Source organism: Phoxinus phoxinus, assembly GCF_949152265.1.
Source record: "Phoxinus phoxinus genome assembly, chromosome: 19".
NCBI classification, from domain to species: Eukaryota; Metazoa; Chordata; class Actinopteri; order Cypriniformes; family Leuciscidae; genus Phoxinus; species Phoxinus phoxinus.
In genome coordinates, this window is record NC_136894.1 from 8,049,512 (window position 1) to 8,069,408 (window position 19,897).

General features: G+C 37.8%; 1 protein-coding gene across 3 annotated transcripts in view; it reads right to left on the reverse strand.

The window, feature by feature from the left end:
- The window catches only part of gabbr2 (gamma-aminobutyric acid (GABA) B receptor, 2), a 209,238-nt gene that overhangs the window by 189,081 nt on the left and 260 nt on the right, over window positions 1-19,897 (reverse strand). Inside the window, exon 1 of one of the 3 annotated variants that reach the window (XM_079590352.1) lies at window positions 15,881-16,702. The exons of 1 other annotated variant lie outside the window; for it this stretch is intronic. In XM_079590352.1, the coding sequence (XP_079446478.1) occupies window positions 15,881-16,192 (312 nt within the window). In that variant the 5' untranslated portion in view covers window positions 16,193-16,702. Of the gene's footprint in view, window positions 1-15,880; window positions 16,703-19,897 lie in introns of those variants that run through there. One more of the 3 variants, XM_079590353.1, reaches the window with a different exon arrangement.

Genomic DNA, 19,897 nt, shown 5'->3' on the forward strand with positions numbered 1-19,897 from the left:
TTTTACAATTTAAAATAACTGTTTTCTATGTTAATATATTTTAAAATGTAATTTATTTCTGTGATGGCAAAGCTAAAATGTTAGTCTTCGGTGTCACATGATCCTTCAGAAATCTAATTCGAATATGCTGATTTGCTGCTCAGGAAACAGTTCTTATTTTAAAAAAATCAAACAGTTGTGCTGCTTAATATTTTTTGTGGAAATTTTTATGCATTTGTTTCTGGATTCTTTGATGAGTACAAAGTTCAAAAGAACAGCATTTACTTTAAATGGAAATTACAACTTTTTGTCTTTTACGGTCACTTTTGATTAATTTAATGCAAAAACTTTTTCTTTTCTTTTTATGTACTGACCGCAAATTATTGAACGCTTATGTATGTTGGCCTTAAATGTCAACAGGAACTCCCTAGGTTTTGGAAGAGTTAATAACAGAGCATAAGAGCTGAACTGACGAACACTTTTGGGCTGCACATGATGTTCTTGTGTATTTGCGTTCCTTGGCTGAATTTGCAGGCCCTCCTCTGCTGTCAGAACTCATTTAGCAGTTTCTCCCTGGCTTCTAGACCTTTCCGCTGCTTGACATAACTGACATTTACATTTGCCCTCTATCAAAGAAAGAGAAACAAGGGTTTAGATCTCTCCACTCCCATAACAATCTTTCTCAAAAGGGCAGCAGAAAAATGACCATCCTCACAGCAATCTTATCAAGCGCTATTTAATCACGCCGGTAAGAGCGAGAGAATCCATTTTCCAGGTTGTCAGCGTCACAATGGGCCAAACTGTCCATTCACAGTGGAAGAAATGACACAGCGTTGGTTGGAATGAACTCTACATTTCACTCGTTACAGCTTTCCCTTCATTCTTTGTCGTCGCATAATTGTTTCCTTTGTGCGCACCTTAACGGAATAACGCAAAACGTGACCATTTATTGATGTTGCATTTATTGGGGCTTCTCGTCCTTGGGGTATTTTCACTTCAAAGCGGTGTGTGCAGATAAAACAGAGAGTGGAGGAGAAATGCTAATTCATACAGTTCAAAATGCAGGCAGAAAGGACAGGCAGAAATCAATAGAGCTCCCCTGCGTGAGGGAGAGTCAACAGAGCAGAAGAGTCCAGTGCCCGAGCACATAAATAATATTTATGTAGACGGCAGATCCAAACAACCACAGGGGAGCATGTATAATTCTGATTCATACATCTGAGAAGCAATGATCTAGTAAATTTGAGGCTTGCTCATTTATTTCACACGGAGAGGCTCGGGGGCAACAGGTCGCCACCGGTGATTGTTAAACCGTATCTGCATGATAACCGTGTTTAAACGTAAAAGCACTGTTGTCATGTTTGGGGCTCAGAACACTGTTTGTAGACAAGGGCAGAATCTGTAATAATGCTGTGAAAGAGACTTATTTCTTAGACATTCAGTGTTTTTCTAGCTTTCTAATTGCTGTTCTCTCACCTTTTGTCTTCAGTCTACCTGATAGGGCATGGAGTACATTTTAGAAACGGAGAGATACTATAGAGCCCAACTAACTGCTGTAGTTTCTGAGAAAAAGGATTTATCACAATAGTAACCTTGTTAGTGGTTTAAAAATGTGAACACATTAATATTCTAGATATTCCAAGTAACCTCAAAAGGGGTGATTTAAACTACATTAAAGCTTAAATAACAGTTTTTGTCTCAACAAGAATGACTGGAAACACTTTATTTTGATAGTTAACTTTAGACAACTACATGTCAACTACCAGTCATTAGAGTATCAGTAGACTGTCTGCTAACACTTTATTTTGATGCTCCCCCAACAGACATTCTACTGACTATAAATAACTTTGCAAGTTCGTCAACTTATTATTCTAACCCTAACCTAACAGTCTACTAATCCTCTAGTTAGTTGACATGCAGTTGCAAAATAATGAGTTAGTTGACATGTAGTTACAAAGTTATTTATAGTTAGTAGAATGTCAAGAGTGTACTATCAAAATAAAGTGTTAACGAATTACCACAAATTATCGATACCAACTGCCTCCAATTAACTATTTTTCCCATCGAGGTAAATGAAGGCCTGGGCTGTGTCCGAAAGCTTAGGCAGCTGACTTGTTGCCTAGCTGCCCTATCAGGCAATGGATTCATAAGCAGCATACAAAAGTACCACTTGAAACTGATTTCAAACAGGCTTCTGAGCCAGCATAACAGAGAGAGATTTAGTGATGACTAAGCAAATATTTAATTACTTCCAAAATGTATTTCTCACTAGAAATGAAATCAAAAGTTGGTTCAAAAAATATTTACACACAAACTGACCACCAACCTTAACTTTCAGGTGCCATTTTTTAATTTTAGCTTAACTGTCACATAATCAAATGCACAGAATGTTGGGATAATGTTGCCTTCAAAAATCAATCAGATGAAGGTATCTCACTTGACAGCATGTGACACGATTAGTGGATTTGGACATGCCTTGTTGCCTTCCTTTTGCAGAGGCAGAATTTTTCAGTTTCGGATACTGCCCTGGTTTGGAATCAGTGTGAGGTAAACTAAAAGTTATTTGGCCTTTTGAACAAAGGGTTAAGATCTTCTTTATTTACTGCATCAACTTCGTTTCAATAGGAAATACGACAATATATCACAGTTCACAGGGGCTTTAAAGACTGCATGAAATGGAAATTTACCCTATTTCTAAATTAAGGTTTTAAATCTTGTTGTGCAGTTTTCATCCATGCATTTTTCTTTTTACCTCATACTTTTTAAACAAAATATCATAACTTGATCTTCCGGTAAAATGGCAGACTTCTCTTTGGTGACATATGCAGGATTTCTCCAATCATTTAGTCAGCTTAAACCCCGCCTCTTTCTTATAATCAGCTGCAAGCTCGCATTCAGATCTGCCTCTGCCTCCATCCAATCAACAACCAAAGGATAGAACCACTTTTTTGGCAATATATTTAACTTGAATGTGCGTCACAATATAGAAGAAACTTCTGATGCTACTTCCGTTTCAACGCAGAATATGCTTTCTCATTGAGACCAACTATCAATGTAATACTTTGTTTCTTCTGTCAAATGAAGATTATTGTATTATAATCGCTTTAGATACTGCAGTAACTTTGATTAGATCAGGAATAGAGCAAAAAATGCTCTACGATTGTTCTAATGGGTCACTGATGGCTCCAGGAAGTTGCCATTACAGTTAATCTTTTCTAAAGTGTTCTCATTGATGAAGAAAACAAGGCAAACCAAAACACCATATAATTGCCATGCAGGCATCTGGAATATGAAGTATGCACCCAATCTCTTTGTGAAGTATCTTATGGTCTAGAATGATCCAGGACACATTCAGTAATGAAATAACAATCACTTTCTATTAGATTACAGAAACAGACAACCTTCATTCTCCATCTACTAGCAGAACCACAGCCTGTTTCATTTCACATATCAATCATGCTAAACTGAAGAAAATCTGTTCATGTGGGGCATAATCTGGCCAAAAACTTGATCCGTGTCAGTAATAATAAAGGGTAAGAGGTTCTCAGCCTCAAACGCACCCTCAGGACTTTACTCCTCAGTTTAATACAGCCTGCTCACATAAGAACTACATTGAACCAGCCTGTCCGCCTTTTCAGGACTTTGTTAAATGTTGTCAGAAGCCCATCTACAAGGCGTCTCTGCAATTATTCATCCCACCATTTTGTGTAATTATAGACTGTGAGACAGGCGATATGTTTAGCTTATGGTTCAGTGCTTTTGCTCAGAACTTCTCCCTCCCAGTTGTGCGGTGCAGTATGCCGAGAGCTTTGTGATGATGAACTTGCCAAAACTGTTGGTGTTCTGTGTCCTTGGCCAAAGCCCAAGAAACTGCAGGCATCCTGCCATTACTTTATCTGTAGTCATCAAATCAATATGAGCAAAGGGGGCATCTGAATGGCAGACCATTTCTCAAGGCAGAAGTGGAGAAGACGTTAAGACTAACATCAGAATTCACCTGAATCCAATCTCAGTGGTCTTAAAACTCATTTATACGGTGAGGGTGACTGAAAAGTGGAAAATGAAAATCTGATCCACCAAACATACTTATTGTCTCTGATAAGAATTATAACTTGCAGTTTATTAAGTGTGACAGATTTTTATTCAGTGAATTCATTCAGTGAAGGATTCTGCACCTTGTTAGTTTGTGTTTTTTAATGATTTACTAGAAGATTCAGTTCTTCAAGAGTCATTTGTTCTTGAAATGGACTATACTGGTCAAGTATGCTTTTGAATCACTGAAAAGACCCGGCTCAAAAGAGTAATTTGTTTGTGAATTGGACAACGCTGGTCAAGTTATATTGTTTTTGAATCACTGAAAAAATATGTTCATGAACTGAATTATGCTGGTCACACTGTATGTTTTGACTGACTGAAAATATCTGGCTCAAAAGAGTTCAGTGTTTGTGAATCAGACTTTACTGATCACACTGTATGTTTTCTGCACTTCAGACAGTGGTGCTCCAATGCTTCTGAATCTACAGAAAACACTGAGGACCTAAACTGTAGAGGACCGAAATTTAGATTCAAGTTGCCTTTAGTGTTTGTGAACAACACACACATGATTAAATCTCAAATTTTAAGATAACTCTCGGATAACTCTACCAGTTGAATTTGGCCTGCACTGAACAGTACAACTTACTAAATCAGATCAGCGATCCACTTTAGCCATACCTGCGTATGGAGGGTTGACGTTTTTTGGGCAAGAGAGTTTTTGGGTTTAATAAATGAGCAAACTGCACCATTACCGCCGAGGTCTGTGGACAGCAGCTTCCAGTAATACTTCATTAGATAGTGACTGGCCTTCTTTTTCTCTATAAGCCACCCCCATCCATCAGGCACCACATACCGCTCTGTGCTCAATGGCCTATGAGATTGTCCATTTAAGGATGAACCCACTAAAGACATACTATGGCTGGAGAAAAAGACTAGGGCAACTAACGCTCAGGCTTTCCATTTCTTTGCAATAATAGAATCTGAATGGACGTGATAATGAAAGATGTCTCCGTGTGTCAAGTAAAGAGATTTTGTTCATGAACCTGTTAATTTGTATTCAAATTCATCACAGCGTAAAATCGTGACAGTAAATGCTTAAAACTCTTCAGGTTAATCTATGCAAGCCAGTGAGCAGCAGTGCTGCACTTGATTTGTTTGGACACTGTAAGTGAACGACAGATCCAAAATACGTTACAATCGAATGCATTTCGAATAATTATGTCTTGGTGGAATGACATGACATATAAAAAAAAGATACTACTTAAAAATTAACTAGTCAGTGGACTCCAAATCAACTAGTCACCTGAACAACTAGTCGACTAATCAGGTACCAATAAAAAGGTTTTGGTAGGGCTGGGTTACAAATATTGATTTATTTTTTATTTTTTGCAATTCTCATTTTGAAGAACCGATATCGATTCTGACAGCCACCATTTAAATGTTTATATATATATTTTTAAATGGGTCGAAACAATTATGTCAATAAATTTTTTATTATTATAACATTATTATTATAAAAAGCTTACCATTTAAATCCAAGTAGGCTACAAATCAATACATTTTAATTTTATAATGATGTACCAACTGGTCGTTTACAGCATTAGTTGAGAGATATTTTTATTCCTGAGGAAATTTGCCATGTACTGTACCTGATGTGATAGGCCCCAAATGTATTGAAATCGAATCGCAAGCTTGAGAATGGAAATCGAATCAAATCGTGACATTTGTGTCAATGCCCAGCCCTAGGTTTTGGTTCCACGTGACCCCGATCAGATGCATTCTTCTTAGGGGGAATTTACATAAGAACCACTCTTGACAAAGAAAGTTAGATGAAGTGCAGAATCCTGGGGTCTCAAGAGTCTCAAGATGTTTTTGACTATATTAGTTTTTGGACCCAGAATAAAACCCACAGTTTCTGCTGTGCTTTAAATGGGATGAAATTAAAGGAGTTTTTTTAGAGAAGATGTAATTGTTAAACAGCTCAAGCTCAGCAAATTGTCAGCACGCTACTTGCAACACCATTAAAAAGCTTATACAAGTTTGAATAACTGTAAACAAATTTAGTTAAATTATAGTTCAAATGTATAATATAATATAATAAGTAACACTTTAGTTTAGGGTCCAATTCTAACCATTTACTTTGTAGCATGCATATTATTAGGAGTAGGATATTGGCTGTTTAGTATTTATAAAGCACATAATGTCTTATTCTTCATGACTATATTCTACATCCCTTAAAAACTGAATGTGGTCTAAAACTGAATCAGCACAGTTCACAGTGTACTAAATGTGTGAGTGTGAGTGTGAGTGACTGGAAGAATGTGTGAGCAGTGGATTTGCAGTGGTACTTGCCAGCATCTGCCTGTGGACCACCACATTGCACAGCTGTGACCAGACCATCCGTCCATCCCAAGAGACACACATCCCATGGGCTTGCTTACACCATTTATGCACATACACAGGCACACACACATTTTGTCTGTGCATCAGTGGCTCCTTCGTTGCTGTCCAGGAATTACACAGGATTTAATGTAATTAGAGGACTGACAAGGGCAAACTTTACGCTTATTACTCAGCGCTCGCCCCTGGAGAAAGAAAGCATTCACATGGCATTTGGCCAATCTCTAAAGACAAAATCTAAATCCTCTCTTTCAGTTTGTTTACAGTTAAAAACATACATTGAGTGTCCATTTATATAGATGTGTTTTTCATACTGTCCATTTATTTGCATGCAATATTATTATGAAAAAGCACACAGATCAGAAATCTCTAGATGGAAATCTCAAGTCTACAAATAATAAAATGTAGAACGCAAACTAATCAGTTTTCCTAAGGCCTTGTCCACACTAATGGATTTTCATATGAAAATGAATCTTTTTCTCTCCGTTTTGCCCTTTTGTCCACACTGAGACATTTCAAAGTGAATGAGAAACTTTTGGAAAATGCTTGAAAATTCTAGTGTGGACGGAGAGTGTTTTGAAATCCGGATTAACGTAGACATAGCATAAGATGAATCTCATGCGTTCAGACGTGCTCTTGGACAAACCACACTCAAAATAACTGTGTGGGAGGGTCGAGGTCTGACGTTCATCAGTTCAGTTTAGACCAGAAGCCAGACTCTAGCTGTGTCCATTTTTCCCACAGCGTTTTGGAGGGCAGTGAGAGAAATCAGCTTGGAAGTGTCCCCACCCCCAGTTCCCCTCTTCTGGCATCCAATCAGTCCCTTTCCTCACTGCCTTCAGCAGCAGAAACAATCACTGGCAAACATTTGTTTTGCATTTATGGTACAAGTCCAGTACCTTTTAAAACGGTTGCAAATTTAGCCAGCCAGACAATCAAAGAAATGGATGCCACCTCTAAAACAGGGAACTACACTGCGACCAAAATGGTCGCATATGCGACCTTTTGAAATGCCATTGCGACCCTAATTTTGAATGGGTCGCAAATGTATCACTGATTATTTTTGTTCCTACCTTATGTTTTAGGCAATATGCTATGATTTACTATGAGCATTTATTAAAACAGAAATGTGTATTTTAAGAATACGTTTTATAACGTGCTCAGCATTCAACACAAAGTTGGCTTCAGCCCCGCGACTTATAAAGTAATCGGGTTGATGTGCGCGTTTATATGTCACACGTTTCCCGCTGTTCGCACATAACCATTCTCCTCTATTGGTTCTTTATTTGTTTTAAACGGCAGACGTAATATTAATCCGTCTCTGGTCATGATTTGGAGACATTGAGCATTGAACCGTTTTGCCGTGCAGCTTATATTTATCACGCAGTAAAAATGCCCCTCCCCGCGGCCAAAACCAGTCGTCTGTGGATGAGAATCCATAACAATTAGTGGGACGTTGTCCTGCTTCACTTCACAGGCGCTGAGTGACATGAGAATTTTAGAATGACGGGACACTCATTTATATGACACTTTATTCAACAGGAAGAACAGCTCGTTCCGCGCGTCATACGTCATTGTACATGCGCAGTCCTTTCAGTTTCGGTTTTCAATCCGATCAAGTGTTGACGTGTTCTCTCGATCGCATTACAAAAGGAATAAACCACCCAAGGGCGCCGTAAAGGGGTGGAAGGTTAGGACGATTCTAAGGGCCCAGGCTGATTTAGGGTCCAGAAGAGCAGACCCCCTTTTTCTTTTCTTATTTCTTTTCACTTTTTTATACATACCTTAAAAGTGCTAGGGCCCCTCATGCACTAAATGTGTATTTTGTCCGTTTTGACCATAGATTTAATATTTAAAAAACAAATAATGTATTTACTGTTTCAGATACACCCCTCCCTCTCACAATGGTTCATTCCACCTGCGCTGTCCAAGCTACGATCGCTAGTGTAGCGTCTTGCTTATTGCACTTGCTATGATGCAGCGCAGACAGTGACACACGCAGGCATGTCACATCAAAAGTCAGGGCATAAAAAACGGAAAGAGAAGACAGAAAACGCCGAAGTCGAAAGTAGGCTGTCACACAGTTTTTCAAAAAGAAAGGTACTGTAGCTTGCCCTATTCCTGTATTCCAAAACTTTCAGAGTTACTCATTTTTGTTACTACATGATGACCTGCTTTTATCTAGCTAGCTTAGTAAAATAATTACTGAATTATGATTTACATCCAACAATAATAACATCTCTGCTGTCTCCGGGTTATCATGTCTCGTAGACACAGATTCAGCGGCTGCTGCACACCCACTTCCTCCTTCCCCCTCGTCCCCCGCCCCCGTCTCAGCCGAACAAGGTGAGCCTGGGCGCGAAACTTCACGAAGATTGAAGCCTCTAAACACGTCTTATCTACTGTGTTCGCCACATGATGATAACTTCACAAAATAAAAAGTAATCTACACGCTTCAAAAATTACAAAATCAGTTTGCCATGTCATGTGTTCTGTGAAGTGACAGACAGTGCTGCTGCTACGATCGATGCGGTCAGATTTGACGTTCTTAATATGAATAAAATGCCCCAGAAAAATAATATAAAATTGAATAAAACATGTCTGTAGTAACCATTGGCTATAAGGAGTTTACAAAATAGATATTTTAATATTATATAGCCTATTAAGAAAACTAAATAGGCCAATACAAATAATTACGTGTGTGTGTGTGTGTGTGTGTCTGGTGTGTCTTGATTTTGAGCCCTTTTGGCCTAGCTAGTTTTATTCCTGGACTGATTTAATTATGGGTTAGTTCTAGCTGATGTTTCCTGATTGAGCAGTTTGACCCAGCTAAAGCTTGTTCATGTAAAGTATGTCAATATGTGTACATTATGTTCTGTTGTGCTTGCAATTGCAATTGAGATAATACATGTTCTCCCTTTTATGTAAACAAGTACATATTTCTATATTGTTTTTCTAGGCTTTGTACTCATCTTTAGACATTTTAACTATGCAATGTGCTAAGTATCTTTTTAAAAGTATACAGGGCATGTTTATTGGGTTAAATTGTATCTGTAAAAAATGTAGGGGGCCCAGAAATTTTGGTTTCCATAGGGCCCAGAATTTCTGGCGGCACCCCTGAAACCACCCCTTTCAATCCGATCGAAAATGCATTCGGATCGAGCTCAATCCGATCGATTAAGGTGTTTACATGAAGATTTTTTTAGTCCGATTGAGCCGTCAATCCGATTATAAGTGTCCATGTAAATTGAAGCTTCACAATGACAGTATGAAGCACGCGAAATGTAGACATGTACATATCCCGTGACGCAGCAGCACTCCGCACTGCATTTCGGCATCAAGCAAACCGAGCAAGTGAGGAATCTGAATTGATAATTAGGCTAAGTTCAATGTAGCTTATAATATAGCCTTATTTGTGGCTTATTATATTTCACTTAATTGTGACGTAGACATGCATTTTTGTATTATCTTTAATACTGAATAGTCAATAGCTGCTGAAAATCTATTATTATTTTATGGACTATATTTATTTTATTTTAAGAGTTCAGGAGTCTGCCCATCTGTGGCAACCATAGCATGTTGAAATCCAAAAGAAATTAATTTTGTACATTATTGTGTACTGTATTTTCTATTGCAGTAAATCTATCCCAACCAATGTTAAAGAAAACAAGGCGGCATGTGGTTTAAAAGATGGCAAGTAAAATAAAAAGCACATCTGTATGCAATACAGTTTCATTATTGTTCATTATTATCCAGAGCGGCTTACTTTAAATAATTTGTGCGACCAAATCATGTTTTGCGCCAGTAACTGAAAAAGTTAGTAGCGCAAGTGCCACCAGTGGAAAAGGTTAGTGTAGTTCCCTGCTCTAAAAACAGCTACGGAATGTGTCCGATTGTGCATGTCCATGTGTACGATACTAAATATTAAGGAACTAATGCATTTTGTTTTTGCACTTTTCCAACCAAAAATAAAGCATCTAGTCAAACACAACACAACTCAGGTAATCTCCATTGCTAAAATATGTCATTTAGCAAAAACACTACAGGACTACAGCTAAAAAATAATCCATAATACCTGCCAACATGCTACAGTTAGAGAAATCGTAAAACATGCTTTGAAACCCAGTTCACAGTTAAACATAGTTTTTAAGAATATGGTTAAAAAGCAGACACTTGCATTATTTATTCCCATTAAAGAAAGTTAGTTTAAAGTCAACATTTAATGGCATTCATTTACTTTCGTAATACATCACATCGGAGCGAAACAGGATATTCATCACAAGAAAATGTAGGTTGCGACTTTTATCCATCGGAAATTGACTGGATCAATGTTGAGAAGGCTTTTTGACTGGGACGTGGAGGATGAAGGTCAAGTTCACTCACACAAGCATCTTGATGCATCTTAATAGTAATGTGTCTTTCTATATTTTGAATAAAAGTGCAGTTAATGGACTTGAAACGAACCTGGCTGCCTGGCCTGCCTACTTTGACAGCAAATACCATGTTATTGTGCTTAAAAACCTTTTCAGCATCATACTGCATGGTGACCCGAGTCCTTGAAATGTGAACGACTTGGTCAGGGAGCAGCAGAAAAGAATAACGCCTAGAATAACTGCTGGCTATGAGTGTGACTCACTAAAAGGTCAGCAATTAGAGACCAGTTTCACAATTCAACAATAAACATTGACTATTAGTTAAACAACAAAAAAAGATGCTTTATAAGTGAAGTAATACATCAGCCAAAAAAAAATGCATTAAATTATACAGCAGGTCAACCCACGACTCATCATTTAGACACATGACCTCCTGACCTCTAAAGTATGAAATGCAAGCCATCGGTTTATCAGCACGCAAAACAAAAAAAGCATTTGGCTGCTGCAGTTTAAAGTCATATAATTATAGCATGAGTTTGACAAAATACTGAATTCAGGCTCCAATATCTCTGTTATTCTCCCTCATCTCTGTTATTCTCCCTCACAGTCTGATAAATAAAGGCCTCTATATGGATATGCTCACTTTAAACCAGTTAGTGCTCATTTGCTACACTGTACTTCATAAAAGTCAGAAAAAATAAATCACAACAAGATCCAATGGAAGTCTTTTAGGTGTGATTTTTTTTTTTTTATAAAATACAAATAATAATAATTGAATGCAGTGTAATGTGTCCTTGTTTCAATGTAATTATATATAAGTATTAAAGTAATATTAATAATGGCATGGTTAGGTATGGTATAGAAATGACTATATGGTTAGGATTAGGATTATGGTTTAGGGTTAGTTGCGTGTAATAAAGCGTAATTTGCTGCTATTACTACAGTAGGTGCATCATGTAACATATGTAACAAGGACAGACACTGTACAATAAAAGTGTTCCCATAAAGTATTTATTATACACTATAAAAATAGTAGTTGTGTTATACACTGTTTTTTTTTCTTCTTCACCAAATATGAATATTTCTTGCCATGAGAATATTGTTACAGTATTGTTAGGTAAAATATTATCAGCAGCTTTAAATATCAGTGGTACTACTAATTTAAACAAATTTCAATAAATTAAAAAGTAGAGGTATAAATGTTCAAACACACAAATACTATGTCATTTTAAAACACATTACAGTTTAATTTAATATAAGCTATTATGGCAATGCTTTTTAGAAAAAGTGTAACTCATTGCGACAACACGACAAGATGCTTTACATAAGCTTGAGGCTCTTGGTCTTTTGAGAATAACAGAAATGTATGGCAAGGGCTCAGAGCTCTGCAAGGGTCCCTGCACTCTGTGTGCAAATCTGACAAGATGCATTTGCTCCTCCGTGAGGCGTAAGCTCCAGTGATATCTGAACGTATGACACCAGGGTGGTAGTATGAGCTGGGCTCAAAGGGGTCAAGAGTATATTGACTTCAATAGAGTCAAGCCCACTTGTCAAGCCCACATGAAAGCCCTTGCCTAATCCATATGAAATGAGCGGTTTAGTCCAAATTTGCTGGAGACTTGATCACTTTATATGATGAACAGATTGTATTTAGGATTTGAATTTTAGATTGGAAATTGTATTCACATATAAACATTGATCAGCAAACATACAGTTAACGGACGTTCAACCACACTTGCTTGATGTGTAAGAACAAACCTCACTGGTTCTTGCAGAAGCTCAACCGTGCTTCGGTTTTATATGAATCAAAGCCTAAATTAAATAGGTTCATCATTTAAATTAAAGCGATTGAGTCTCTTCAGAAAATTTGGACTAAATTACTCAATTCATATGGATTAGTTTTAGGATCGCTTTATGAGCTTTTTGAAGCATCAAAGTGGTAGTTGCGTAGCTGTCAATTGAGGGACAGAAAGCTCTCAGATTTAATTCAAATATCTTTATTTGTGTTCCTGAAGATGATCAAAAGTCTTACGGGTTTGGAAAGACATGAGGATGAGTAAATGATGACAGAATTTTCATTTTTGGGTGATCCCTTTAACAAGTGGACAGTCACAGAGCATCGGAAGGTCTGGGATCTTTTTTCCTCTTTTCTTTTGCTGAAACACTTTGAGGGGCAATTGTTCAAGTCAGAGCCTCTCATACCTCCATTAGAGCAATAAGGAACATAGCGGTTAAGTCTGAAGCAAATTCATTTCTCTAAATGTGAAGTATTGAATCCACATTTATATCAATTATATACCACTAAGAAGAAGAAAAAAAATGAAAAGGAGAAAGACCTGAAAGATATATGACTATGCAGGTAAATAACCACTACAACAGACACGAGTTAAGCCCTTTTCAGGATAATTGCACAATAAAAGTAAATCAATGCTTCTTTCTATCTCTATTTGTGTCTCGCTCACTATTTTAGCGGATGAAACCTACTCAAGGCAAACAATATCATTTACCACAGATGAAAGCAGACCCCTACAAAAACGATGGGCATCCCTCCTGCTGTCTGGATGATCCAAGACCGAACCGTGACCTTTAGTACAACTAATGATCTCCAGTCCACTGAAGATACAGAGGGGGTCCATCGCAGTGCAAATGTTACGTGGGCTTCTCTTTTTAATTTCACTCCAGATCTTTCAAGTGTATCTGTGAAAGGCTAAGCGCTGTAGGCACGGCCAGCAGCACCCAGGCGGAGGCGAGCGGATGGGTTCTGCCTGCCTGGGGATGCGTTGAGAGGGGATAAAGGGATAAAGAGTCTCTGCTCTGGGACTGATTACTTACATCTGCCCTGTTAAATCCTTGCATGCATACGCACTGCTACTACTGTTTGCTTTGTTTACTGTTTACTGCGAGTGTCATCATGTCAGTGTGTGTGTATGCACAGGTTTGGCTATACTTGTGATGGCCAAATGTTTGAAACTGACGCATGCCACAAACATGTCGTAAACTATCTTAAGTGGTCATCACTATTGAAAGGTTCATAAATCGGCCAAAACGCTTTAGTTCTCTTGATACCAAAAGTTTTATGCGAGGGCTACATTTAGCAAACACCATGACCTCTGGATAAAAACCATTGTATTCAACATGTCCTCACTAAAATAGCTAAAAACAGACGGTTGAAAACTTGTAATGTAACTAAAACATATGTCAGAATATATCATGGACATCAGACCTTTAAGCCTTAAATGACATCTATAAAATTAGATTTTCTATATAAGAGTTGCACAATTTTTAGTGTACAAACGCCAGTGATAAGTCTGTCATTCAGTGTTCCAGTGGCCTATTCTCATTTACATAAATACACTAATGCATGCATGCATGATTACTTCTTAGATCTTGTTAAATTACATGTTAGATCAACGGATGTCTGAACTGAAATCTGTTCATCTTGCTGCTGTAAAAATAAGCAGCCAACTACTGATATATACAGCTCATTGTGACTGTTACGGAGAGTGTGAAAGAATATTACTTAAAGCCTTTCAGATGCATGAATTCATCATGTCCAAATCAAAGCAACAATGTGTGTTTGTTAGAAGAAACGGTTTTGTTTAACAAAATGCTGGTAAATCAATATGACAATCAATGCACAATAGATTGCTAAAGCTTCATTGGACATCAGAGGTCATGGACCTTCATCTCAAATGATCCATCTTGAAGCATATGCAGAGCATGTAGCGACAGTCTGTTTTAAATCTAGTGAGATAGCTTCCACAGATATTCTAACGCCTTGGTAATTTACACTTTGATAATTACGCAAACATCTAACTACCCGTTTTCCCGCGCTTTTTAATTTCCCTGTTGTAACACATATGAAAATATGGTGATAAATACTGATTGATTAACTTCTCGTCTCCCCAGGTTATCACACCACCATAAATAGTAGATTGCGAGGTCCAAAAAGTGCCTTGAGCACAAAGGAGTAATTTTCACATTTCCTCAGTTGTTACTGTCACCAAAAAACCCAATAAGAGCATGAAATTTAATATACTCTTTATTAAGATAATTACCTGTGGGCCTACTCTTTGCCCAGAGTTATTTATTGGGTCAGTTAGTCACTTAGATTTACTGAGTTCTCATTAACTAAGCCAAAATTACAATATATGTTATCAGTGCCGCAGAACTATAAACTACAGTATCTTGTCATACTAAAAGATCTTTGTTATAGGTTGGATTTACATCAATTTGACAGCATCAAGGACAACAAGTAACAAAAGGTTCAATCTATCCATTTACCAATCAATAAACGTTCGTTCTATTTGGTATTACTGATAATTAAAATCTTTAATTAAATAATTTTAAAAAAATACATCCTCGAATACCTTGGGCCAGGAATAGAAGAAGAAAAAAAGCCGGTTAAATTAATTACTGCCATCTTCAGGTATAAGAAAAACTAACACTACCCTGCTGAAAAAACCCCACACATCTTAAACCAGCCTAAAATACTTTGTTGCCAGTCTATTTGTTATTGGGCACTTTCAGTTTGTCAGGCTAGGAGACCAGCATAAACCAGGTAAGACCAGCACACCATCTTAGGCTGGATTATGCTGTTTTTTTCCCCAGCAGGGTTTAGAAAAGGACCTCTAATAATAGCAAGATATTCTCTTTGCATGTACCAGTTTACATTAATTAACAGGTTTGTGTACAAGCTTTCAGCTGAATTTCTAGCAGATGCAGAACTGAGAGTGCTGAATAAAACAGCCACAAACCACATTCAAAATGAAGAGTAATACTGATAAATTCATGCAAATGATCAAGAGAATTCATTTTCAGTAGATAACTGATCCACGATGTAAGAAAACATACAGCACTTAATGCACGAGCTACTGGCACGTGCGCAGCTCATCAAGACTATGCAACACCTGTACACTTCACAAACACAAACTTGATCGGTTTTGCCTCCTCCAGACATCTGATAGAAAACAATCGCTGGACATTGCACAAACCCCAGAAAAATCGCGTTTTCCACATGAGCGCGCGCCGAACGCACACTGCCCGCAGTTTACCCCCGCAACATGCACGTACACGTCAAAATAAGCATTTACCTCGGTGTCGTAGATTTTGGTGATGAGTGAGAAGGAGTACTGCCTGGAATCGTGGATGTGCTGGATGGCCAGTTGAACGGCCGGCTCGATGCCTTGACTGATGCTGCTCATCAGCGCTGATTCATTCATCGGCATCAGGACCATGATGGGCAACTTCTCACCATCCCTCATGTACCAGTTGTTGTCCAGGCCGTGCCTTGTGTAATCGGTGCAACCCTTCGCCAATGCAGGTTGAAATCCCCAGACGGACAGAAGTAGGCATCCCGACAGAAAGATCATTTCACATCTGCAGTCCCTCCGGGACGGAGCCATGCTACCGAACAACTGAGATCCACCTTCTCACTGTCCTGTCATCGCAGTCTTCAGGTTCCTCTTGGATGCTGCGATCAGTCAACGAGAAAAGACATGATATGCAATAGTACAGGCTCACGCGCACTCGATCTCGAGAGTAGAAATGATGCGTAAAACCAGAGGGTGTCCAGTCGCAGGGGTTATAAACCGAGCTGCTTCCCCTGTTACTGTTCCGCACAGGTCCTTATCAAATCCTATCCTACCCAATCCTTCCTTTCACCTCCAATAGAGCACCAAAATGCGCACATCACAATCAACCGCCTGTGCGTTACGCAGAGGTGCGCGCGCTGTGATTTGAGTCAACCGCTATAGCGAATGTAAATGTAACAGCCGAATATATTCCAAGCAGTTGAGGAGTTGCATCCCGATGTGAAAAGCGCATAGGTGAGGTTGCGGAGGGCGAGCCCTGGTATGTAAAAGCAATCCGAGTGAGGATTTCCGTGCGAGTCCGATGCTGCTGCTTCGGCGGATGCGCTTCAGGTCTTTCGCGCGCTGGCTGCGCTGTGCATGTATGCGTGCGCGCGTGTGTGAGCGCGCCCGACACAGGCAGAAAACATTCTCCACACCGAGCGATATTTGCACAAAAAACAAACGACCTACAGACCGACAAGGGAGCTGTTCACTCGTAACGCGTTCAATACTGTCTCTTCTGAGGTAATATGTCAGATAAATTGCCCACCTGAGCCCAATAGAGTCCTTTTTTAAAATATGTATTCAGAACGTAAACATAACTGGAGCCGTCGAGTGTCACATAAGCTAGTTAAAGATGCATCCGTGCGCAAAGAGTTGACACCTTACAATTAACTCAAATCATATTTCACATTGTTTTTTGGCCATCGACAGCAAAAAAAAAAAAAACACTGCCACCTAGCTATAACAGCCCCGTATGTGAATAAAGTTCACTTTTCTCTCAAGTTATTGTGCCTCAATTCTAACTGAGCTTAAAAAGAGTTAAAGAGTTCAACTAGATTTTTTTTTGCAATGGTTTTTAAAACAGGCAGCAAATTTCAGAACACCGTAGTAATGATGATGCTACTCACCGGAAGTCACCTCGGTCTGAAGACACGCGAGATTAGGCCAATTTCAACGTTTCTGTCCGAGGTGCTGAAAAGCACCAACTCTGCGTGCCCTGTCAGCACCTCGTTTCATATTTCAGGCTAACCTACCCCTACGCTTGAATTTACAAAGGTTAATATTATCAATTTCAACAAATTTGCTATCTAAATATGTTTTACACATAATTACCAAGCAAGAAACAGAAAAACAACATACTTCTGCAACATACAGTACTACTTGCATTTAAATGATTGTAAATGATACGTTGTTGTGTACTTTACTTTATGTAATTTGTGTCAATGAGAACTTACTTGAACTCGACCATTGATGAAGTGTGTTCTGCTGGTATGTAGGTCTGTATAGATCATTCATCATATTGTTTTTTGTGCATGCATATGTGCCCTGCAGTTTGACATGCTGTACTTAATACTATTTTAAACATAATTTTCAGATTTTTTTTAATCGTACATGCCATTTTTCATGAGTTAATATTAAGTACGAGACTACATAGATAGATAGATAGATAGATAGATAGATAGATAGATAGATAGATAGATAGATAGATAGATAGATAGATAGATAGATAGATAGATAGATAGATAGATAGATAGATAGATAGATAGATAGATGAGAATAAAAACAGCCCAGCACCAGAGTGCACCATCAGCGTATTGGTAAACTAATGGTAAACTCTTATCGTACTGGTTCAAGCACTATACTTAGACCCTATAGCCTCATGGCTTTGTTCACCACAGTCTGTGTATTACTTTCTGTTGTGTGATTTCTAGATGAAGAAATAGGTCAAGTTGTTGTCCCATCTGTTTGCTTTATGCGAGACACCTCCCTCCTTTCTGCTAGAGAATATGATAAGAAACTCAAGCACAAATGAGGCGGATTAAAATACAGGGACAGTGGGAAGATCAAGCCAAACGATTATAGTTATTACAATTTAAAATAACAGTTTTATATTTAAATACATTTTAAAGTGTAATTTATTAATGTGATGCAATGTCTTCAGTGTCTCATGATCCTTCAGAAATCATTCTAATACGGTAAAAATATTTGTATTATTATCGATGTTGAACAGTTGTGGTGCTTCATATTTTTGTGGAAACTGCAAACCATGTTTAAAGATTCTTTGAGGAACAAAAGGTTCAAAAGAACATAATTTATTTGAAATAGAAATATTTTGTTTATGCCTTTAAGTCTTTACTGTCACATTTGATCAATGTAATACTCCCTTGCTGAATTGAAGTATTAATTCCTTTAAAAAGAAAAAAGAAAATCTTACTGACCCCAAGCTTTTGATTTCAACTATATATTGCAAGATAGAATTAACATTGTTAGACAATAGTCTAAATGTACAGTATTTTTTATATACTGTATGGAAAACAACATAGATACACAATTATCCTGTGTTATACCAACATATACTGTACATCTTATGCATTTGAATGTCAACTTTGTGGTGACGTCTCTAAGAACCTGATTCATTTATGCCCTGAAGATCCTGTGAAGTCAACACTTGATGCAGGTGAACACACAGCTATCTGCCGACTTGCCACACACACACACAGTCCTGTCTGACATGTCTCCACTTAATAGAGATTAATGGGACAGCCTGAGGACATTCTTCAGTGCTGCACTGACAATGCATTCCTGCTGGATGCATCCTGAATTTTGAATGTCAGATATTCAAAACAGCGGAAATGAAAAATGAAGCCTTATGAAGTAGCCATGTCACAAGATCTCTCCAAGTCCAGCCATTTATTAAGGAAATTGTACCATAAATGTTATCAGATTATCTGAATAAGTGATTAAGTGATAATCATTTCAACAAATATTAATTAAAACAATTCATTTCTACAGAGTAACAGAATCAGGACAATGTAAAGTTTAAAAAGTTTGGTGTCAAACTTTTGATTTTGATTTGTTTGATTTGAAAAATTTGATTTGATTAAATTGATTGTCAATACATGCATTTGTAATACTACAAAATGTTTCAAATAAATGCTGGTCTTTTGGCATTTCAATTGATCAAAGAATCCTGAAAAAGAAAATCATGGTTTCCAAAAGATATGAAGCAACATGTTTTCAACTTTGATAATAAGAAATGTTTCTTGAGCAGCAAATCAGCATATTCAAATTATTTCTGAAAGATGACACTGAAGACTGGAGTGATGATGCTGAAAATTCAGCTTTGCCATAAAAGAAATACATCGTTGAAAAGATGGTGGTACACAAACTATTGGCCCTCTAGCAGTTAAAAAACTAAACTGCATGCATTTTGGGGAAAAACATTGTTTTGGTCTTAGGCTCTGCGTGACTGTGCGGATGAATATGGTTCTTTCTCATAAAAAATACGAAGGAAGAGATTATCTTACAGCTCATTAAACATTCACAGGCTTAAGAGATATAACCAGAAGAGATATAACCATCCTTTGTATTGAAAGGATCTCAAGCTGAAGCTGACTATATTATTGTAGCTATTATATCCATTAATAGGCACTGTAACTTTAAAAATAAAGTCCAGCACACACAGCGCTACAACAGCTAATGTTAGAGAGCCAGATATGACAATTTATCGGTTCAATAAAATACCTTACTCAC